Source organism: Euprymna scolopes, chromosome 10 (genome assembly GCF_053919585.1).
Source record: "Euprymna scolopes isolate OS-2025 chromosome 10, ASM5391958v1, whole genome shotgun sequence".
In the NCBI taxonomy this organism is placed as follows: Eukaryota; Metazoa; Mollusca; class Cephalopoda; order Sepiida; family Sepiolidae; genus Euprymna; species Euprymna scolopes.
Window position 1 is genome coordinate 111,520,146 of NC_136491.1, and position 25,570 is coordinate 111,545,715.

A 25,570-nucleotide genomic window follows, 5' to 3' on the forward strand; every position below is an offset into this window, starting at 1 on the left:
TCCTTTAATTCAGTTGACTTATACAATTCTTGACAGTATCTGTTTCGTAGGGCAAAATCAATCACTTAATTATTATATCAATCAGTGAATCTATTATGCCCTTAACTCATCAGAAGAAATAGCAACAATCAATCTGTCAAAAGGAATTGAAGTGTGATTTGACATGATTAAAATCCGAAAATTGGAAGAGAGACTGCAAATACCTTTCCATTTTTCCATTACGCCATATTGAATTTTTATCAAACCTATATATATATATATATATATATATATATATATATATATATATATATATATATATATATATATATAGTCATCCACAGACACTGTTTACAGCTCATCAGTGCAGCTAGACAGGCAAATGTTTTAAGTTGGGATTGTAACCTGACTGTTGAGCTGACAGTCTACGCCTCTACCCCAACCCTATCATGCAATACCTGCTGAATGTAAGCGATATCTAGGTGTCAACAATACAAATATCTTTTCAGTGGGAAGGTCAAGTGAAATATCCTGTTAGATATTACATTGAAGTAATACTTTCAGGGTGATCCTAGCCAAAAAGGTAAAGCTCAATATTTAAAAAATAGAGCAATATATAAGTTTAGTCGTTAAAGTTAAATTCTGAAAATCAAAATACAAACACATATATTCGAATAAAGAATTTATTGTGTGACACAAGAAATATATAGAGGGGAGTTATGTTAATTTCCTTAATCCATGGATTTCAATACTGGCTCATATCATCAACCGCATTTCATTTCTTCTGATGATATGAGCCAGTATTGAAACTCCATGGATTAAGGAAATTAACATAACTCCCCTCTATATATTTCTCGTGTCAAACAATAAATTCTTAACTCGAATATATGTGTTTATATTTTGATTTTCAGAATTAAACTTTAATCACTAAACTAAAGGTGTTGATGGCAGCAAAAAGTGTATTTCATTTTATGTTACAATTGTTTCAATGTCCAGTTCGACAATTTCAAGCATTATATCGTTTGAAAATTTTCAAAAACCAGCATTTCTTCAGACTTTATGAATAAGCACACTTTTGGCAATGTAGCATTTTTTGAATAGAAAGAAAAAAAGGGGGAGGGGGAATCCCTAACGGGAAAAGCATGCGAGAAACATTTACCTTGGTTGTGGTTACGGAAAAGCCCATTTAAATATTAATGTATTGCCTAATTTTCGTATCCTTATTTAAGAACAGAGTTATGTGACGTTTCTACGGGGAGCCCTAAGCCATTTAAAAAAAGAAAAAATTTTTTTTAAATATATCCCATTTGTTGGGTTCCTAAATTCCTTTATTTCCCAATGATTGATTTTTTGTAAAAAGAATTTTTTTTAAAATTTGGTATCTATATTTATATTATGGCCGTAACAACCTTGTTTTTTTGTTTTTGTTTTTTTTTTACATAGGCATCACCACATTATCAAGGCCAAGAGGCCACTCAAGGATAAGGGTTAAAGAGTGTACAGTAGAAATTGGACGATATAGTAATCATTAGTAATGAAAATTTGGTAAATTTGATAACTTATATGGAACGGCTCATCAAGAACTTATTTACGTTAGACTTGAAGACAACCATATTGTAGTCAGCCGGAAAGCAGGAAAACGGAAGACAATTCCACAGGCGTGCAGTTCTAAGAAAGAAGCTTTGTTCATGGAATCTACGTTTAGGTTTAGGCACAGATAAAGAGTGGGGGGAATTATTGATAGTGTTTACAGCTAGACGAGTGTTTCTTGTGAAAGTTTGGCGAGGGGGGACCATAGATTGAAGCTCAGTCGAACACTTTCCATGAAAATAACGATACATCAGAGACAAACTCGCAACATCTCTTCTGTGAGATAGAGGTTGCAAGGAAGAGAAAAGGACATCTCCTACGAGGCTACGAAGTCTATTTTGAACTCTATCAAGGCAGGATAAGTCCTTTCTAGCAGCTCCTGCCCAGATGTGGCAACAGTACTCCATCCTTGGACGTACCTGGCTCTTATATAGATAGAGAATAGCATCAGCAGTGAGATATCTACTGGATCGATAGAAAGATCCCACCATTTTTCCAGCGGCCTTTGCAACAGATTTGATGTACGTGTTCCATTTAAGATCAGGAGTAATGGTCAAGCCAAGAAGCTTGTCAAAACTTGAGGCCTCTTGAAGACGAAAGCCATTCATTTCAATTGATGCCAGATGTGGATCAGAATGTTGATGATGTAAAGAGAGAAGCTTGGTTTTAGATGCATTAAAAGTAACCAGCCACTCCTTACCCCATTGTACTACGTGCTCAAGATCAGAGGAGAGAGAATTGGAGAGAACTTGGTCGTTTACTGTCTTAGATGTGCTACCATAAATGGTAGTGTCGTCAGCATAAATGTCTACAAATGATGTAAGGCTGTGATTTGGAAGATCATTAATGTAGATCAGGAAAAGAGTTGGGCCCAGGATGGACCCCTGAGGGACACCGGCATTAATACTGTGAGCTTCTGATTTTTGCCCATCAACTACTACTCTTGTGAACCTATCAGAAAGAAATGATTTAATAATTGAGAACACATTTCCAGCACGGTTAGTTTTAGTTTTGTATTAGTGGCAAGTAATGTTTATAGATTATCGTTCTATTGGTACATGGATATAATACCATTTCAGGTTTAGAATTTGATTGAATATGAGAATAAAGTAAAATGGGTGTATTAAATATATATAAACCTTGTAGGACATTTCGGGTGAAGTGTTCTAATCCATCCTAAGCAATGACATAAAAACATTCTTCAAGTAGAATAACTATGAATTTTCAGACAGTAAATAGATTATCTCCCTTCAAATCATCCTAAGCAACGACATAAAAACATTCTTCAAGTAGAATAACTATGAATTTTCAGACAGTAAATAATTTGAAGGGAGATAATGCAATTAAGTTGTTAAGTACTGCTAGTTAATTCTGTTTGAAACTGGGTCGATTTTGTTTCTCATAATGGTTAAAGGGAGGTAATTCAGGCCGTTTGTGTTTTCGGTTCATTGATTACTAGAAGGCGACTATGATTTAATAATTAATTTAATCAGATAGGTCCAGAACGTGCTACAATGGCTTATTTAACAAATTAAGTACATAAATTATGTTTTGATCTAAAGTGTTGAGACACTTGTAGTCTGTCTAAACTGTACGAACGAACTGACTAAACCAAGATGGCCGACTCCTATTTATATCACCACAAGCAAGGGAGGTAACCATGTAACTGAAGCAAGGGAGGTAACCAATGTCTACATTAACATTGCTGCTGTCCTCAAGTGAATAATTTATTTCTGATTTAACAAGTCCCTTAGAAGCTCAGACGAAGCTCCTGCCTTGGTCAAACAATCAGAGACCTGATCACAACCCTTGATCCATTCTATCTGTATCTCCCCTCTACTCTTCATTTCCTTCAGCCTTGCTACATCTATTCTCAATCGTCGATCGCTTACCAGATTGTTGGAATTCAATGTCTCCACAAGTGATGCATTATCTGTCTTGCAGAGCACGTCTGGCAATTTAGATAACTTAAATACCTCTTGTATCATAACCGCAGTCAAAACACCAGCATCAGCTCCCTCATTCAGAGCAAGAGTCTCTGAGGCCAATGGGCTTTTTGTCACTCTGTCCAATTTCTTTGACGCCCAACACATGGGGGCCATTTTGTCAGTACTTCCTCCAATAAAGACAACAAAACCACCCTGTGAAGATCCATCTTCCAGACTGGCATAAGAGGCATCAGTATAACACAAAATGTGTAAATCTGAGGGCTTTCCCAATTTTGGAAATGTTATAGAACCCTTCTTGGATTTCAATTTTGATAAGGCCTTATTCGCCTCAAATAAGGCTTTTACTTTGGGATGCTTTCCAGTGTTGCTCATTTTACACACATCAAAAGCTATATCAGGGCGTGTTTGAGTTGAAACCCACATCATCTGACCTGCAAGTCTCTTCAACTCATGCTTTTCTTCTTCATTCAGTTCATCATTTTTCCTCAGTATCCTCCCTTTGCTTATTTCTATTGGAGATATGGAAGATACATATAGATCTTGTTCTACAGTGATCCCATTTTCCTGTTGATTAACATTCAGTCCAACATATTTGAATGTTCCACTTTCATGAGATCCCACCTTAAATTTTTCTTTCAATGTTGCAATCACATCCCTTTCAAACTCTGTGTTTCCACAGAAAACAAAATCATCCACGTGCATAGCAAGAATTCCAGTCAAATTTCCTTTAATATCATGCCACAAAAACAATGCATTATCATAAGCACTTGCTACTCCTTTTAATTCAATCAAAGCCTGAGTAACTCTCTTGTACCATGCCCGTGGAGCATCATTCAATCCATAGATGCATCTTTTTAATTTCCACACTTGAGATTTAGGACAAACATCAGATGGTGGCCTCAGGTACACATCTCTCTCTAAAATACCACCTTGTAAAAAGGCTGAGGTAAAATCTATGGTCTGCAGCATCCAATTCTTTATTGATGCAGTTAGCATGACCATTCGCATAGCTTCACGGCTACATGTTGGGGAGTCCGTTTTCAGATTACTATTTTCTTCATAGCCTCGTGCTACAAGGCGAGCTTTCATTGTTTTCTGATTATCCTTGAATTTTTCAGTAATCACCCATCTTGTGGATATTGTTTTTTGACCTGTGTATGGCACACATTCAAATACTTCATAGGTGTTCATGTTTTTTATTTCTTTATGCTTGGCATCCATTACAGCTTTCGACTGCTCTTGTTCAGCGGTGAGCAGGACTACATTTTCCTGTTCAGTATATTGGGGCACTTCTCTCCAATGATCAATATGATTCCAGTTGATACAAACTTGATCCTCGTTTTCATCCTCAGGTTCTATATTGATCCAATGACTATATTTGCCAGTTGATTTAGGCTGTACTGACATAACCTTTCCTTTCTTCCACTCCTCACTTCCATTTATTTTATAAGTTATGGTCTTATTTCGGCCAGGTTTTTCAGTCTTATCTCTTAAACTGGTAGAACTATCAACAACTTCTTCTCTGTCTATATCTTCACTTTCTACCACTTGATTCTGCAACTCCTCCTCCTCAACTGAAAGGTATTCATTCTTCCCTTCTGTAGTGTTTCCCAGCATTTCAGCTTTTTTTGTTCTTTTTTCGTTGTTTTTATTCACTTTCATCAATTGGCACGGATGCATCCTATAAAATGCTCCGCCATGTCTGATTAAGACAAACTGGCCTTCTCTGCCTAACACTTTTGCTGGACCACGCCATCCTTTAAAACCCTGCCTCCGATAATAGATTTGGTCTCCGGTAGCATAATCTTCATCAGCATAAGTTCTGACATTAGACCTGAGAGCTCTCCTAATTCTCTCACTGGACTCAGCTTCCAAAAAGTTTCTCCTTGCACTATGGAGAGCATTTAAATTTTTTCTCACCATGTCACTTGTAGTAGAGGACTCCATAGCAGGTAACTGGTCTGTCAGAATTGAGGGTGTATTTACATTGAAACCGAATACAAGTTCATTTGGACTGTGTCCAGAGTAATTGAGGAGGGCATTTTTTGCACAAATGGCCCATGCCAAGGCAATTTCAGATTCACACTTCTCATCGTCAATTGTTTTTTTCATTGCCTCAGCAACTATCAAATTATGACGTTCTACAGTACCGTTGCTGAATGGACTTTCTGCGGCAGTAGTACAGGTCTCTATGTTGAGTTTTTCATTCATCTGTCTATAGTGTTCGTTGTTGAATTCACCCCCATTATCACTCAGAAAACGAACAGGAGATCCGAAATAGGTAATCCACATCATAAAGATGTTTTTGATGATCTCCTCCTTCTTCTTTGTTTTGATCAATGTTGCCGCTGAATACCTGGTAGCGGCATCAATGAGATGTAGTATCCACACCTCATTGTGGATGAACTCTTTCAAATCCATGCAAACTGTGTGATTAAATCTATTGCCAAGAGGCAATCCCACAACCGGTCGCAGTGGAGCTTTTTTAAATCTAAGGCAAATTTGACAGTTTTCACAAACCTCCTCAATCGCCTTTATAAATTCCTTGTCATTGAATTTGCCACTTTTTTTAACCAAGGAAACAAGTTTTTCCTTCGAGGCATGAGCAAACTGTCGATGAAGTTTTTCTGCTTTTTTTTTTTCTGTGAAAGAACACTGACCAAAATTCTGAACATGTAATACAATGTTCTTAGTACCACTATGATCCAACAACTTATTTGTTAAGGGGAGACAATAGTGCCCTGAAGTTGTGGTCTTTAGTTCAATACATTTATCAAAAATCCAGCACATATCTTTCCGGAAATCTAGCACTATTCCTGCTGTCTTCATTGATTTGTGACTTAATAGAAGAGGCAAGTCGTTTTTCACAATATCTGCTTTGATATAAACTCTTATACCTCCGAGTGTAACCGGAAATTTAGCAACTTTAATTGCTGTGACAGCCACTCCATCACCAAAACAAAAACTCCGGTCTGAGTTCGTATACTTCACTAGTTGCAGGTCACTTTCATTTAAAGTATCTAAATAAACATCAAGCCACACTTCGCCAGCCAGTGTGCGAGTACAAGCAGAATCCAAGACTGCCATTCCAAATGTTTCCTTTACAAGATTTGAGATTTTTTCATTTGTACTGTTCAAATAAATATTTTCTTGAATGAACAACGTAATGTGTATTTGTTCTGTCGCTTCCGTAAACCTGGGCGTATTTCTAGGACACTCTCTAATTAGATGGTTCGGAGACTGACATTTGTAACACAACAACACGTTTCCACTTCGGTCACATGGATTAGATTGTCCTCGACGAAAACGCCTTTTGTTGTTACCCGGTTTAGAATAATTATAGTTGACGATTTTGGGCTCTGATTTCACTGCCGGTACATTTTCATCACGATAAATGTCACCAAATACTTTCTTTATCGATTCCTTCATGTTTTGATACGTCAAAACAGAACACGTTGTCCGCGCTAATTTTTCGTTCTCTTCCGATATGTTAACCGCGTTCAAAACAAGAAAAGCTTGCACTCCTTCCGGTAGAATAATGTAGAATTTTTTTAATCTTTGGTACAAAAACTCATAACGAACAAGAAAGTCATTTATACTGGTACCAGACGGTCTTTTATAAGTGTAAAATTCCTTAAAAGTCATGTAAGCGCACGTGTGTTCATCCTTTAAATATATGTCATCCAGTTTCTTTATTAAGATCTTCAAGCCATCTCGTCCGCTGATGTCACTTGTTGGCAATTCACGGACACATTCTCTAATATTCGGTGGTAGCGTCAAAAACACTGCTGGCCCTTTTTTTCCTCAGAAAGATCCGTGAACAACGACCACATTTCAACGTCTTGTTTCCAGTTCTCGTAAACATCCTCCCCCTCCAACAATGGAGGTTGTTTGTTCGAAGTTGCCATATCCGATATCCGATCTGTCTAGTGCTACAGACAAGCTGTACAAAAAAAAAAAAATTTTTTTTTTTTTTCGTTTTGTCGCACACAGAGGGATATCTCTGCTACCATTTGTTGAGACACTTGTAGTCTGTCTAAACTGTACGAACGAACTGACTAAACCAAGATGGCTGACTCCTATTTATATCACCACAAGCAAGGGAGGTAACCATGTAACTGAAGCAAGGGAGGTAACCAATGTCTACATTAACATAAAGGAATAAGTTATGTTTAACCCGCATCTGTTATTAATCACTTATGCTGCTCCTGTCATATAATTCATGCGTTGTGTTTTTGGGTTGTCTAAATAAATAAATTATTGTATGTCCTCTAATTATTATTCTGACAGCAAAACCACCCATGGCTCCAAGTGTGTTTTACTCCGGTGGGAAGATGTCTACTCCTGCATTTATGGGTGAAAAACACTTAGACCATGGAGTTAAGTAGGAGAATAAGTAAGCATGGATTCTACCAACCTAGGGTGTCAGATGACAAAATCAATTGAATTAATATTAAATGGATTAACAGGCCCCAAGTTGCTAATTTAATTTTTAATAATAACTAGATTAATTGCTGAGTTGTTTTATTGATTTAAAGAGGGTGTTACTTATTTTACCGTTAATACTGCTATGACTGAATACGTTATAGAGAAAAAAAAAACATTCTTAGATGAGCTATATACTTTATTTATATTTCTTACCCGGTTAAGAAGAAAGGAAACTATATTCACATGTTAGATTTGGATCCTTCATTTATATTATAACAATTCTACCTATTTAACTCTACATTAAAATTTAATCCTGGCATCCGATGATCCTTATTGTTGTAAAAAGGGTTATGCCTCAGTTACATTTAAGGCGTGATAGCAGAAATCTATTTCTATGGAGGCATCCCTGTATGGCATCAAGTCTTTTATTCAAAATTTCCTCTTTGGAATTCACAATGTAGAAGGCTTCCAATAAACAAATTGCACCTTTTTGATTTTCCAGGGCTGTACTTCCTCCCTCTATCCACTACTGACCATTTTAATTCAAAGTTTTCATCATTTCTGTTAAGTTCTCTAATCCAATCACCTAATGTAGTGGTATTTTTCTTTTTGTTTTTATTTCTAATGCTTATTTTGTGCCCACCCCCCTGCTGTTGTTTACGCCATCTCTATTAGTTTCTATCCCAGGTTCCTTTTTAAATGATATTACGTGATTTCTGTATATGTCCTTAAACACTGTTTCCATGGCTCCCAGATATATCTTCTTAGTGTTATCGGTTTTTATCTTGCATTTATACACTATTTCCAAGGTTTCCCATCCAACGGACAATTTTCAGGTATCCTGCAATTACATTTTCTGTTTGGTATATTTTCAATACTAGTTCGTCATTGTTCCTTATTTTGTTGATTTTTCTATTGTTGGAGCTAAGTGAGTGTGTGTGTATATATATATATATATATATATATATATATATATATATATACATATATATATACATATATATATATATATATATATATATATATAAAAGCAAAAATGTGTGTATGTTTGTATGTATGTATGTGTGTTTGTGTGTCTGCTAAAAACTTTCGACAGACAGAACAGAAATTCACAAACTCGATATCATATTGAAGCTCCATCCTCCACCCCAAAATCGACAATTTTCGACAGGGGGGGGGCAACAAAAATGGCCCTCTCGTGACGATGACCGGTTCTACGCATGTGTCACATGACTTCATGACCTGATTTACTTTAAATAGTTGAAAAACTTACTAAATTTCATGTACGTTATGTTAGGTCAGTTGGTTATTGTGTTGGTTCGTTATCTAAATGTTTTGGGTTCGAATCGTAGTGTGAGATATCTTTTTTTTTTTTCGATTTTTTAAATTTTAATATTGAACCAGTGTTATTTAAGCCATTTTTCATGTAACAATCGTTTTTCTGTTTTTTTTTTTTTTACTTTGCTTATCCACCCCCGACCACACACCCCAAAACACCCGGGTACCAACCGATTTTTTAAATTTTAATATTGAAGCAGGCTTATTTAAGGCATTTTTCACGTGTTCGTTTTCTGTTTTCATCGTTCATTTGCCTTACGTTAGTTTTTTTTGTGTTTTTTTTTTGATGTTTTGATTACCCCCCCCCCCGCTTAAGTTTTAACATTGTTTTCTTTTTTTACTTCGCTTATCACAAACAAACCTGGTCATTGACGTCGTCGTCGTTATCACGCTCGACGACTTCCGTGCGCGCACCTGTCAATTTGGTTCTTACTTAAATAAATTCAAACATCTTTCACTAACTCATTCTGGCTGGCCGATTTTATTTTCAAACTTTGCCTCAGGGCTTCGGGTTCGATCCTACCCCTTCCCCCCGGTTTCTTTTTTATTTAACACCACATACACCTACAAACACCCGGGCAACGCCGGGTATGCCCGCTACTATATATATATTCCTTTTCTAAAATATATATAATGATGAGTGATTATTGATATTAGATTTGAAGATGCCATGTTGTAATTTTCAGGAAAATATTTTTGTGGCAACCTGATTTCAAGCATTTGTGACTATTAAAGTATTTAAAGGGCATTACAAAGAAGCCATAGATTTTAAAATAGAAATGTGAAGCGTTCTTTTTAGAAAGCCAAAGACTGATTGTTTCTGCTTGCTACCTGTCTTGAATTAACGTAGCTGTTGGCACCATGTAGACTTTTCCCATCCCACACGTGGCAGTTTTTTGTCTGACTGAATTGTAACAGGCTTACCAAAATATATAAAGAAGAATTGCCAAATATCACCAAGCAAGGGAGGGCTGCCTATTTCCTTGGAATACTACCAAATTAAAAAAAAAATGCATTGTATTATTTCAAAGATACAGTTCATAAGTTGGGCGATAGTGGCCTTCTAACTATATCTGCTATAGAATTAAATACAATGAAGGAACTAATAATGTATAATATAAGTCTCACCTGTCTGTTTAAATGTATGTATGTATGTATGTATGTATGTATGTCTCGCAAAAACTTTTGACAGAGGCGACATATCTTCACGAGATCGGTATCATTTTGAAGCTCAGCCCTTCGGACGACAAATATCGAAAAATTGGCCAAATACATTAATTTCTTCGCGCTCAACTGGGCACTTTTCTACAGGGAGGGTCGTTATTTTTGCTGACATTTTTTGCAAGTCATCCAAAGCTCACGTAAACGACATCACATAAAAGCCGTTATTTCGACCGCCTGTGACGTCACAACCACGGTAGGCTCATCGATGGGACAGTTTTTTTTTTACATCTTTTTCCTCTGGCACATAACGGGGTTTAAAAAAAAATTTTTTTTTACATAGGCTCCAGCACTTATCAAGACCCAGAGACCACTCGAGGATAAGGGTTAAGAGTGTCAATTGGACAATATAGTAATCGTTATTAATGGAAATTCGGTAAATTTGTTAACTTAAGTGGAACGGCTCATCAAGAACTTGCTTATGTTGGACTTGAAGACAATTAGAAAATGGAAAGCAGGAAAACGGAAGACAGTTCCACAGGTGTGCACTTCTAAGAAAGAAGCTTTGTTCATGGAATCTACGTTTAGGTTTAGACACAGATAAAGAGTGGGGGGAATCATTGATAGTATTTTCAGCTAGACGAGTGTTTCTTGTGAAAGTTTGGTGAGGGGGGACCATAGATTGAAGCTCAGACGAGCACTTGCCATGAAAATAACGATAAAGCAGAGACAAACTCACAATATTTCTTCTGTAAGATATAGGTTTCAGGGAAGAGAAAAGCACATCTCCTATGAGGCTACTATTTTAAACTCTATCAAGGCAGGCCAAGTCCTTTCTAGCAGCTCCTGCCCAGATGTGGCAACAGTACTCCATCCTTGGACGTATCTGGCTCTTATATAGATAGAGAATTGCACCAGCAGTGAGATATCTACTGGATTGAGAGAAGGATCCCACCATTTTCCCAGCGGCCCTGGCAACAGATTTGATGTACGTATTCCATTTTAGATCAAGAGTAAAGGTCCAGCCCAGAAGCTTGTCAAAACATGGAGCCTCCCCAAGACGAGAGCCATTCATTTCAATTGATGCCAGATGGGGATCAGAGCGTTGATGATGTAAGGATAAAAGCTTGGTTTAGATGCATTAAAGTAACCAGGAACTCCTTTCCCCATTGTACCACGTGCTCAAGATCAGAGGAGAGAATCAGAGAGAACTTGGTCATTTACGGTCTTAGATGTGCTACCATAGATGGTAGTGTCATCAGCATAAATGTCTACGAATGATGTAAGGATGTTATTTGGAAGATCATTAATGTAGATCAGGAAGAAAGTTGGACCCAGGATGGACCCCTGAGGTACTCCAGCATTAATACTATAGGCTTCTGATTTCTGCCCATCAACCACTACTCTTATGAACCTATCAGAGAGAAATGATTTAATAATTGAGAAGACATTTCCAGCTATACCGTAGCTGGGGATCTTGTGAAGTAAACCTTTATGCCACACCTTATCGAAGGCTTTCGATATGTCAAAAGCAATTGCTCTAGAAAGGTTGCCTCCATCGAGAGATTTGCTAATCCTATGAGATATAACTGTAAGCACATTTGCTGTAGATCTAGCAGAACAGAAACTATATTGCATGTCACTAAGAAGGTTATTTTCGCTGAGATGGTTGATTACTTCTCTATTCAACACAGCTTCCAGCAACTTACTCATGACGCACAGGAGACTTATTGGCCTGTACTGAGAAAGAGATGAGAGATCACCTGAATTCTTAAATACAGGACACACTGGTGAGATTTTCCTGGGTGATGGGAAGCAATTTTCCTTAAGACAACGCTTAAACAGTTTTGTAAGTATGAGCGCTAGTTCTGGTTGAAGTTTTTTGAGTCATATAATTGGAATACCGTCAGGGCCGGTTGCTTTACTGGAATCAAGGTTCTTGATTAGCTTAGCAACATCACGCACAGATATTTGTATATCACATAGCATGTTTTCTGATACAGGAGGAAATATTGGGGGTTGGCGGCCTTGGTCGCAAAGGATAGAATTAGCTGCAAAGTTCTTGGCAAAGAGTTTTACTTTGTCTGATGCTAACGAAATTACCTCAGGTTCATTGATGATAGTTAGGATAGGGCACATGTTTCTGTTCAGGATTCTGTTTGCTATTTGCCAAAACTGGTGAGAACCAAGCCGCTGCTCAGCTACTTTGGACTTGAACTCTCTTGCATTCTTTATTACTTTCTTACAATGGTTGCTAGCAGTCCTGAAAGCAGCTTTAGTCTCAATACATCTATTACATTGGAAGCAATGGAAAAAGTGATTTCTGTGCGCAATGGCAGCAGCACATTCTCGAGAGAACCATGGCTGGCTGTTAGATTTTTGCTGGAACTTTTTCGAGGGTATGAAACGGTCTATACCTACAATTAACCATTCTGTCAGCTCTGATACTATAGAGGACACATCCTTTTAAACATTGAACGCAGAGGTAGATCTGATATAAATTTACGGAAGCTATCCCAGTCAGCCATAGTGTATCGATATACTGTACGATAGAGAAGTACGTCTGAGGATTTATTACATTTCATTTTTATCTTCGATCCTGTTTACTACTCCTAAATTGTTTTTTTTTTGCGTCCACAATTTTCCTTTTTGTTTTTTTTTCTCAATCTACACCCTTACACACACCTCCATTTTCTTTTCCACCTTTACATCACGTGTTTGAGCCTGTCCGCCTACTACAACTTTTTTTTTTTTTTGCTCATCACACACCTCCAAACACCCGGGCAATGCCAGGCACCCAGGCTAGTTATAAATAAAGTACAGTGGTTGTGAGTCCTTTTTAACCCGTGGACTCATTCATCATGTATAAGAATGATATTCACCCCTTCCGCTTTCAAAAACAATATCCAACTAAAAATGTGCATTCACACTATTAATAATAATAACTAATCTATTATATAAAGAGTAATTATGTTTTTATTATTATTATTTTAATTTGGTTAGTTTTAAGGGATCAAGGGAGCTAACTCTGTCCTGGAGCTAACACTTGATTTCATTATGATTTGAATTTATATCTGAGGACTCTTTTTCCGAATAGACGTTGTTCCCTTTATGGCCGCAGTTTGTATTTCCTGCCAGCTTGATATTCCAGAGATTGTTTCCAAGTATTTTTGAAGATTTTTTTGTTAAGACTGTTGCTGCTATCACAACTGGTATAATGTTGATTTTTTTAAGGGACCATGTCGTTTTTACTTTTTTGTATTACTAGCAGTTCAGCCTGGCTTTGCTCGGGCCCTATGTACTGTTCATAACTTGCCCTATATGTAAATACACTTTATGTAAGATTTTAAATGTTTAGACCAAAATTTGTCTAAGTAATTTCATAGAGATCGCATGGGTCAATTTTTTTAAACTTTGACCCCTTAACATTTATTATTTTGGTTTCAAATCAAAATACAAAGTTTTATCGATGTCCAAGTTACCTACATCTAAGGTTTCAATGTTTTATTGGTGAAAGGTTTATAGAACTCCTTTTGGAGATCATTTTAGTTTGGCTAGTATGAGTGTGCTTTTGAAAGATATGTGAATATGAGATTGGGTGTCTCCAATGGGATTGGTTAAAGGCTCATTTGGTGGGGTCAGTGTTAAGTCCATTTGGTGGATATTTTTATGATTTTTTTCCTTTTTGATGCATGTATGTCAGTGTGCGTGCATGTGTGTAAGAGTGAGTTGTTGTGTATTGCGTGTTTGCATGTGTGTGTATGGCTTCAAATCTGTGGTTTCTTCTTTTCACATGTGTGTACATCTGTGTGTGTGTGTGTGTGTGTGTGTGTGTGTGCGTGCCCATATGTGTGTGTTTGTGCATGTAAGAGGGAAAGAGATAGATAGAGATAGAATGAAAAACAGAGAGAAAGACAGTGTGTGTGTGTGTGTGTGTGTGTGTGCGTGCGTGCGCGTGCGTGTGTGTGCACGTGTGGATGTAGCATGTGTGTGTGAATGTTTTGATATGCTTGATTTAATCCATGCGTGTGAGTGTACACATGTAAGTGTATGCATGTGGGTGCGCCATGCGCCATACTGTTTTGGATTATGTGTTCCTATTTACTTGTCTCACATGAGGGTCTAGTTAAACACAAGGTCGGTCCCCAATATAAACATACATACATATATTTATACGTACATATATATCTATATCTATATATCTATCTATCCATATATATATATAGATATATTAAATTTATTTATACAAACATTAATGGCTACATATGTGCATACATGTTTCTGTAATCACCCGTGTTGGGGGATTACGTCTTCAGGCCAAGAATTACCGTCGAAAACACATTCTTGGCCTGAAGACGTAATCCCCCAATGCGGGTGATTACAGAAACATGTATGCACATATGTAGCCATTAATGTTTGTATAAATAAATTTAATATACCTGCTCTGTTCACTCATTGAGCACTCTTTGGTAGACACATGTTGTTTCATTGGATGTACTTCTAGGAAACTAAACTCTACTGGCTATATATATAGATATATATACGTATATATATATATATATATATAAATATATATAATTATTTTCTATATATATATATAAATAAATAAAATAGAAAATAAATGATAAATATATGAAAATAAGAATATACATAAATATATATACACACATTCACACACATACATATATATACACATATATACATATATATATATACACATATATATATATATATATATACACACACACTCACATATACATATATATATATACATTGATTAAAATTGCCTTAGTCTAGAGAGATTTTCTGTCATTCAATGTGGGCGGAATAGTGCATTTTGTTTCTCGTCCTTTGCTTAGTTTGGGGAATCGGTATTATATTGGATGTGAGTGTGTGTGTGCCTGTGCAAGGTACACATGTGTGAAAGAAGACTATAGTGCTAGGTTTTATGCAGCTTTTGGGGTGATGGCTTTTAAAGTTTAGATATTGTTGAGTGTCTATAGGTTTGTGGTAGATGGAAGTGATAATGTTATTGTTTTTAATCTTTATTGTCTAGGAAGGGTAATTATGTAGAGCTTTCTTCTAGGGTGAATTTAATTTTGGGGTGTAGGTTTTGAAGTAAGGATGAAGGATGAAACAGTCATTGAGGTATCTTTTCCATGAGTTAGAATGAATCAGAAGTCGATAAAATCCTTATGTTTATTATTTCACACGTTCAAATAAGTTTTTAGACACAACGATGAAATATTAAGGCAATAATGTGGCCAAAAAATCTTTTGCAAAATAAAAAGATGGGTTTTTGAATGTTAATAATTTAGCGTTAGAAAAAAGAAGAAAAAAAAGAAGAGTGAAGAAACTGCTGGATTTAAATACAAGTACATTTACTCTCAGGGGTCAATGATAGAGAGAGAGAGAGAGAGATGTAAATGACATACGTGTGAAGTAAAAGACAAATAAAAGGGCGATACTGATGAAAACGTTTGGATTTACATATAAACACATTTATTCTTAGGTAAGCCTTTTGTCAAAGACAAACATAAAAGATGTTAGGGGGACATGTAATACAAGGCTCTTTATAATGCACTAAGAAAAGTACAATAGTACTAAAAAAAGGAATACATTACTTTCTTAAATACAGTAGAACCCCGGAACATGATATTAGAAATTAGTAACAAAATACAGTACAGTATATAATACACATGTATATAATCAAATAATATTATAAATAACACTGTAAGGCTAGACAAATATCGTAACCAGGGGCCGAAAAAGCATTGTATTCCACATCATAACCTAAAAAAAACGTATTCTAGAACCAGAGTATCCCAGGGTTCTACAGTACAATTAGAAAAGAACATGTTGAAAGGGTCAGAGATAAATAATTATACATGAACAATCTCTAATGCACTGAATAGAATCTGAATGCCAACTAGACTGCCCTTGAGTGGCTAACTTCTCTTTGTACTGGGGTTTGTCAAGACAACCTGACGTGAGGATACTTCACTCTACAAATAAACCCTGACTAAATATTCAAAATAACTTAGTATTTGAAGCTCAAATAAGATCTCAATATGGCTATCACACACAGACTTATATGAGGAATGGTGCACTTTCTCCAAGTGATAATGCCCATAGTAACAACACTTCGCTCGATACTCCAGCAGACTAGATGAATTCTTGTCAGTAAGACTAGGAGACTAGAAGAAAGATATACTATAACATAGTTAGTTGGTCAATTAGTGAGATGAAAATTAATCTTCTTTACTTCATTACTAGCTCAATATTTGAAAGATAAAGAAGAACTTTGGTTGAACATACAGATATCTATGTATCTCATATAGAATTTAAGTGTTAGCCCCAGGAATGAAACCCCTTGATTTCTAAGAATTTCGATTGAAGTAAAATGAAACAAAGAGAGAAACTAAAGACCGAATACGCTACTGTCCCAAATACAATTAAAAAAACAAAACAAAAAAAAACACACACACGCGCGCGCGCACGCGCGTTGCTAGGGATGAAAATAGCAAATTATGCTTTCACAGGTAAGTTTGAACTCAAAGAATTCTCAACCAATAAAAATCGTTTTAAACACCAAAAAGTAACACATTTATGTGAAAGAATTTAAGCTAGTGTGAAGTTAGAGACTCATATAAGTTATATATGAACAAAATCAATTTTCTCCAGAATTCTCAAGCTGGCCACACCTGAAAGACACCAGAATTTATGCTCACAGCCCCCCCCCCCGTTCCACTGTCCAGAGGAGGCAAGGCGAGAAGGACTCAATGACTCACATACAAGCCTCCTTCATCCCATGAACACATTCTTGCACACTAGCGAAAATCAAATGAACAGAAACAGGCTGCTGCTCACAGCTATACATACATTAGCAAGAACAAAGTAAATCAACACACATGCATACACAATGCCACACTGCCAAATACTCATGTGCATATATTATTTATATATGCTTATTATTCTCTAGGAACATTTTTACTTGTGACTATTAATTCAGCTTTCTTCGCCAAACATATGTTTACCAAAGTGGCACTCACCCTGGGCAGATTGAACCAGCTTCCTTAAAAGGAGGAAGTTTCAGGGGAGTAGGAAATTCACAAGTGGTCCCCAGTGACATACATGTTGCTATCAAGGGAAATAATGATGTTAGGTTTTTGTAGAGAAATGTCAATGTTCTCCTACATACAGTGCTTGGTATGCCTAAATGGTCACCCATTTGATACTAACCAGGCTCAACGTTTCTTAACTTTGATGATCAAACAAGAACCGGTGTGTTAACATGAATTGCTAGGGTTAATTAAGGTTGGAGCTAATAGGTAGATCCCATGTTGGAATGTGAACAACTCGATAGGTCACATATTGTATTTTTTTTTTAAATGGATATCACTCTAGACAAAGCATGAAGTCACCTGATGTAAGGATCTAACAAGAATGAAAGATGATTATTGCAAAAGACAAGAGATGCTTATTGACCTTAGTCTTGAAAAGATGAAGATTACAAGTAGGAAAAAAAAACACTCAGCATTTACCAAAGTGGCACTCACTCTTTTTGTTTTTGCTCACGTTCACCCCAGCAAGGAATATCGCCACTTGAACGTAAGGGGCTACTATTTGGGACCATGCCTAGGAAAGATTAACAAGATGTTGGTTTACATTACATTTAAACTTCTGTATATCTGCACAGTCAAGGAAACAGGTAGCAGGAAGGGAATTCCATAGCTGTTTGAGTGAAGAAACTATTAAAGTAGAAAGCTTTCTGGCATTTAGGGGCCTCAACAGTGAAGGGGTGAGATTTTGTTGCTAAGAAGGTTTGTTGGAGATATGTAGGGCAAGGGGGCACAAGTGCAATAAGTTCATCAGAGCATATTCCATTAAAATATTAATCTTGCGCCAGTTGAACTGTTTTCCTTCAAAAGTGGAAGTTTCATGGGAATATCAAATTTACAAGTTGCATTTACTAATTGAAAATAATTTTTATACCCAATTTACATTAATTGTCAGTGTGGTTCTTGGTAATACTCAAGAACACTATCAAAAACTAGTTTTTATGATTTAATCATAATTCTGCTCTGAATTAAAAAAAAAAAGACTTTAGATTCATAAACTTTTATTTTTAAGCTTACTTGTTCAATTTTTAGCAAGGAGGGTCAGTTTCTTATCTAAGTAGGTTTATTTTTCTCTTATTGTGCCATTAATTAAATAGTAGAATAGAATAGACTCTCAAGCCTTGGTTGAGCAACTAGCCTAAGAGAAGTGAAACTTCAAAATGACACTTGCGAGATCAGCCTAGTAATGCTACGGATTTCACGTTAATCGTTTTAAATCATTTGAAAATGATTTTCCTTATAAAAATAAAACTACTTGGTTATAATTTATGTGATTTTTGGAATAAGGCATTTCCGTTCCGTGACGAGTGCGTACAAGTTTTGTCTTTAGATTGAATTGTAAGAACCAAATTTTTCAGTATTTTATTAACCTTTTTTTATTCACTTTTTTACCGGTAAACTAAAATTGCCCTGAGCTACCCGAGTCGAAAAATAGATTAAAGAAAAAAAAAAAAGGAGAAAAAAGAAAAGTAAACGAAAAAAGAAAAGTAAAATAAAATAAAAGAAAAAAAGTTTAAATAGAAAGAAAGGAAGAAAAATTAGGTTCATCGTGAGGAGGAGTTCGAGCCTGACGTCATTCCGATGGAATTACGGTTGATGTAAAAACGAACAGTCGAGTTGACTTCCGTCATTCCCACGGAATAACGGTGCACGAAAACGAACGCATCGGTTGATGTTCTTCTATTCCCAGTCGAGAGGAAAAAGCAACCAATTTTTTTCTTCTTTAGCCGAAAAAAATGGCGGGTGAGTGCGAACCAAACCACGAACTCCATGAAGAAAAGGTAAGATAAAAAGCATTAACGTTTACTAATCACGATTCGTGTTGATGCTTAAAATCAAGATAAGCCACTATTTTCGTTCATTCATTGCCGTAATAACTTGTGTGGCACTTCAGAACTAAGTGTAAACACGATATATCGTTAAGAATTAAAAGAGAAAAAGTCTGAATTTTCAGTTCAAATTTAAAATTAGTTTAAACTTTAAACGTAAATAAATTTTAATTTTGACTGTGTGACTTATTTTTCAAGTAAATTAAATTATTTACGTTGGGAACTTAATTCTCAAAATAACTTCTTTGTTTTAAATAAATTGATAGTTTGTAATACCTTGTTGACCATTGTTTTTATTGTTAAGATAGAAATTACCATTTCAATAAAGACAGAAAGAAACCGCGTTTTATTTGTTATTTCAAATAACGGTACTCATGCAGAGAGTGATCCGTGCTGAAATAATAACGGTATTATTTAAAAAGCCATTCTTAACATGGGGAGGGTGTTTTGTACCTATTCTGTACTTTAACCTTACAATTGAATAAAAAAAAAACAACATATAAAACTTTAATTAAACATGGAAATACGATGTAAAATAAAATAGCGCGGATCACTCTCTGCATTAGCACCCAAATAACAAAGCTTTTAAAACGGTTTTATCATAAAATATAAGTTTTTCTTCGGTGCTTATGATGCACTTATGTTACCGTGCTAATTTTTAAAGTAGTAGTTTCAAGTTTTACGATATCATTTTTTATTAAATTGTGAGGTGAAATTACAGAATAATTACAAAACACCCCCCATGTTAAGAATGGCTTTCTAAATAACATTATTTCAACACGGTAACATAAGTGCATAAGTACCCTTTCTTTAGTCCAATTTCGGTTAATATGACAGAATACAGACCGTGTTATTTTTATATATTTTTAAATAGGATTTTCAAGTTAAATTCAATTTTAGGTGCTAATGCAGTGCAGTGCAGAGCCGCGCTATTTTTTAAAATCGTATTTTCACGTTTAATTAAAGTTTTTATTTATTTATTTTTTTTTATTCTATTCAATTGTAAGGTTAAAGTACAGAATAGGTACAAAACGCCCTCCCTCACCATTGTTCAGAATGGCGTTTTAAATAATAACGTTACGGATCACTCTCTGCATGAGTACCCAATTTTGCAATAGGTGAGAGTACAGAATAGTTAAAAAAAAAAAAAAAAAAAAAAAAAACCCGCACCCCTCCCCATCTTAAGAATGGGTTTCTAAATGTCATTTTATTTATTACTCTTAATCATCCGGAACAAGGAACAGTGTCACTTGGACTTAAGTGGCTACTATTTAAAGACCATATTTACAGGGACCCTATGTAGGGAGTTGAGCAACAAAATGTGTTCACATTACATTTAAATTTCTGCATGTCAGTACAGCTAGGGAAGCGGGGAAACAGGGAGGGAATTTCAAAGTAGTATTTCTAGGGAATAAACTATTAGAAGAGACGGATTTCCAGCATCTAGAGACCTTGAAGGGGTGGGATTTTGCTGCTAGTCGCAGGTATTTACGCCGAAGGGGCAGTTATTTCAACACTGTCCGTATTCTGCGTAAGTACAAAAATATTTTTTTTAGCTACTTTGGTGCTTATGCACTTGTGTTACCGTGCTCTTTTTTAAATAGTAATTTAAATTTAAGTTTCACGGTATCTTTTTTTTTTTATTATTATTAAATTGTCATGTGGAAGTACAGAATAGTTACAAAACACTCTCCCCTTCCCATGTTAAGAATGGCTTTCAAAATAATATTATTTCAACACGGTAACATAAGTGCATAAGTACCATTACTTTATTTTCAAACTATCTTATCACAAATTATGATTTTTTTGATTTATTCGGACTACTGTTATCATCTGTTATACCCACAACGTTTCGGCCGATGTACCCTTCCGGTCTTCTTCAAGCGCATCTTTTAAATAATTAAAATAATCGATTCTTTTCACAAAAAATGCCGGCACGTAGAATTAAAATCTTTTAATTTTCATTAAACCAATTTATGATGTTGAAAGTAACATTTTTACCATTATATACTTTGGTCGAGTAGCATGCGAATCTCTACTTAATAGTCTCCCCATGAGGGCAGAGTTAGAAACAAGGTCACTTTTTAATGAGCAAAATCCAGCTCTTTTACCCTGGATTGAGATAAAAATAAAAAAAATTATCCCAGTCTAGAATGATTTCTCTTTCACTGACTGGCGATAAGTGTGCGAGCAGAGCAGATACTCCACTTTGTTCATAGCCAAAAGCGATCCATTTATGAATCATTCCATTAAATAATTAGATTTTATTCATTTCCATTCGTCGTTTCCAATCCTTTCATAGTATTGTTCATCGTCCAATTGACAATATCATGAACTCTTATCCTCAAGTGGTCTTTGGCCTTGATAAGTAATAACATTATTGAAAAAATAATTGATACTTATGCAGAATAATACCGACTGTGCTATTTTTTTTTTTTTTTTTTAGATAGGATTCTAAAATTGAATTCAATTTTACGGTATTATAAAAGATACCGTAAAATTGAATTCAATTTTAGAATCCTATCTAAAAAAAAAAAAATAGCACAGTCGGTATTATTCTGCATGTTATGTGAAAGTACAGAGTAATTAAAAAAAAAAAAAAAACCCCAACCTCTCCCCATGTTAAGAATGGGTTTCTAAATATGACGTTATTGTTTAATCTAATACAGAGATAAGATGTCCTTGTGGAAACTGTTTTTAAGGATGCTCACGAGAAGGAATCTAAAGTGAATGAAGGATTGCGCTGCATATCTTGTAAACCTGTATTGCTTGAGTCAAAAGTCAAAAAGTTCAGGATAGGATGAGCAGAAAAAGACTGTTTTTACTTCGGCGTTTTCCTTTTAGACTAGTTGCACAATAAAACAGTCATAGACTCTCAGGTGGTAGGAGGAATATATCACTTTCTCACAAATGTATTAGTGAAATTAACACACACGCACATTTCATGTATTCACATAAAATGTTATAAGGAAGATATATCATGTATCGATTTTCAGTATTTACTTCAATAGTGCTCAATACGTGAGTAGAGCAAGTTAGTAGTATTTATGAAAATACTAGCAGAGGCGCCCGACCTTGGCCGGTCGTAAAATACGCTTAAATATAATATTTTAATTTATGCAGATTTAATATATATTATTACAGTGTCATTTTTCTATCGATTATTGTATATTATATTGTACTCAATATATCGTAGCGATTTCAAAAGTAAAAAAAAAAAAAAAAAAGATTTGAGTGCCACCAACTAGAACCGAAACTAAAACTTATGAAGAATTCTTGATAAAATTATTTATTACAAGATTCAAGCAAGCAAGGGTGCTGGGACAGTTCATAGTCTTAATATTATTAAGACTAGTAGGACCTGTGGAAATTCCACAGAACTCTTTCATATGTAATATATTGATGTTGGCATTCTGTGGATGTTCAGTGTAAATGGAGATGCCCTGATATTATTGTAGCTTTCTTGTTAAAACTGCAGAAGTATTTATCTCGGCTAGTATGGGTGCCTGGCATAGCCCGGTCGTAAGATACACTTAAATATGATATTTTAATTTATGCATATTTTGTAAATACTATTATAGTGTCAGTTTTCTGTCCATTCTTATATATTATAAAGTTGTGATTTCAAAATAAAAAAAATATTTCCATGTGACTTGGGTGCATCAGCTTAAATCGAAACCAAAACTTATGAAGAAGAAAAAAAAGAAAATATGTATTAGTGCCTGTATGCACAGGGGAGACAACTGAAGCTGGCCAGCAAGATACTATATACAAATGGGGCTAAATTGAGCATATTTTATTGGTTTGAAAATATGGGTTCTTTTTTATCTATTGTCATAAAATTTTAACCATACAATAATATTATAATCTTCAAAAATCCTGCAAATTTTCATGTAGTTTCATCCTATAGAACCAGATATGAGCATTTTAATATTCAATTTGGCTACCAGTATAGATATATCCATAGATATACTACCTTTTGTGGCAATTTTATAAGTTCCAAATCTCAGCAAGATCAGAATTTACCAAATGAAGGCTTGTTGGAAAGCTAATGACCTGAATTGTGTAGTGGGCTATGGAAGGTTGCAAATTAAGGGGAATCATCCATCATTTTTTACAGCCATAAAATGTTTCAATTATAGTCATTTGTTTTCCTAGTTTTGCATATGAATTACAAAATATCTGATATTCCCCCAAACCTCTGGCCTTGATGGAGAGGAGATTAAAACTTGCTGCTACGGTTTCAAATGATTTGAAATAACAGCAAGGGAAGGCTTGATTCCCCATATTTCTCATGTTATATCTCCCGTCTTTGGTTTTCATACATAAAGTAAATTTCACAGTGTATAAGGATTATTTGATACTGAAGATATTCATAATCGAACCCTATTTCCAAAAGAGAGGAAATGTAACATGAGAAATATTTGGAATGAAGTCTCCCCTTGCTGTTATTTCAGATTACTTGAAACCATAGCATCAAGTTTTAATCTCCCCTCCACCAAGGCCAGAGGTTTTGGTGAAATATATATAATTTGAGTTCCTTCAGCTATAATCGAAACTGAAACCAAAACTTACAAAGAATTTTTGGTAAAATCTCCATAATAAAATATCTGCAGAAATTCCCCTCTGGCCAAAGTATTGTGGATTTGCAACAGCAGATGCCACACAAATTCAATACATATAGGCTGATAGCCACTATCTTATGTAGCTTTCAAACATCATTTAAGACACATTTAGATGTGACATTAAAATTCTACATTGCGTCCTATGAGCAACACCATCACAATCGCAACCTCTTTAGAGGAAGAAATCCCTGTTTTTCTCTCTAAATATTTAGTACTACCACTGCTACCAGTTGTCACCGGAATGCATTCTACATGTCCCACAGATTCTGTTATTACGAAATCATAACTGGCTACATACATAGACCTAACATAATCTTTCCAATTTCTGATTCATAAATAATAAAGACTCCCTTGGCAAATTCCGTCCATTCTGATTGGCTGAGCTTTGAAAATTCTCATTTTCTGGGATCCAATTCTTTGCTTATTAAACAAACACTTACTCACATTAAAATATGGCGTCACTAAGAGACATATTAAGACGGTTTCGTCAAAATAACAAATAAATTGACCAGTCCTTGCGGTTAACTTTTCATATCATTGGTGATGTTTGAAACTGCTTTACATATATATATTTATATATTGAATACTTTAGCCCCTCAAAAACAACACCAAAAAAAAAAAAAAAAGAAATTAAAAATATACTGAAGTTTATTTGTCAATTACTTCATCTTTTTCATGCAACTTGACAACTTTTATAGGTAAAAAATATGGAAGTTTATTGAAGACAATAAAATGAACTTATTTTTTTCCAACTATTTAATTTCCGCAACATACTTCAATAAATAAAATTTCTGATATTTTTTTCCTTTTTTTCTTTTTTTTTTAACAAATGTAAAAAACATGCAATTAGTTGGAAGCTAAATTCTTCAAATATATATATATATGAAATGCGTTTCAACCATCACATCTACACAAGCACATAAAATATAACTATACTGACGTGTACTTAACTCTAGACTAAATTGAAGGGGTTAGCTCCCAAATTATTTGTGTTTCTTTCTTTTTATTTTTATTTTCTTTCTTTTTATTTTTATTTTCTTTCTTTTTCTTTTTATTATGCCGAAAAAAATATTAGGGAAGTTTATTGAACATAATAAAACAAACTTATTTTTTGCCAACATTTTTACTTCTGCAAAATATTTATTTTATTAAATTTTCTAGGCTAAATTGGAGAGGTTAGCTCTCAAATATTTGCATTTTATAAATTATTGCAAAAAAATATGGAAGTTTATTGAATGAAATAAAACTAACTATTGCCAACTATTTTATTTATGCAACATATTTCTTTTATTAAAATTAGGTATTTTTTTTCCCTCGAAACAAATTGTAAAAAAAAACATTCAAGTATTTGGAAGCTAAACTCTTTAATATCTATCTATATATCTATAGAAGTGAAAATGTCTGTCTGCGTGTGTGTCTGTGTACATTTCCCTACCAAATAACTGTCAATTTTCGGTCTAAAGACTCGAAATTTGACATAAGGTGTATTGAAATTTGAGAAAAATCTTTTTAATCGGTTTTCGGCCAGAAATTTGGTTGTCAAAGTTCAA

The 25,570-nt window shown here is 35.0% G+C and overlaps 1 protein-coding gene across 1 annotated transcript in view; it reads left to right on the forward strand.

Annotated features, from left to right (window-relative positions):
• The first annotated feature begins 18,834 nt into the window (after positions 1-18,834).
• LOC145286206 (ADP-ribosylation factor-like protein 6-interacting protein 1) overlaps positions 18,835-25,570 on the forward strand; it is a 141,218-nt gene continuing 134,482 nt past the window's right edge. Inside the window, exon 1 of the mRNA XM_080135005.1 lies at positions 18,835-19,347. Within this exon, the coding sequence (XP_079991131.1) occupies positions 19,303-19,347 (45 nt within the window). The 5' untranslated portion in view covers positions 18,835-19,302. The remainder of the gene's footprint in view (positions 19,348-25,570) is intronic.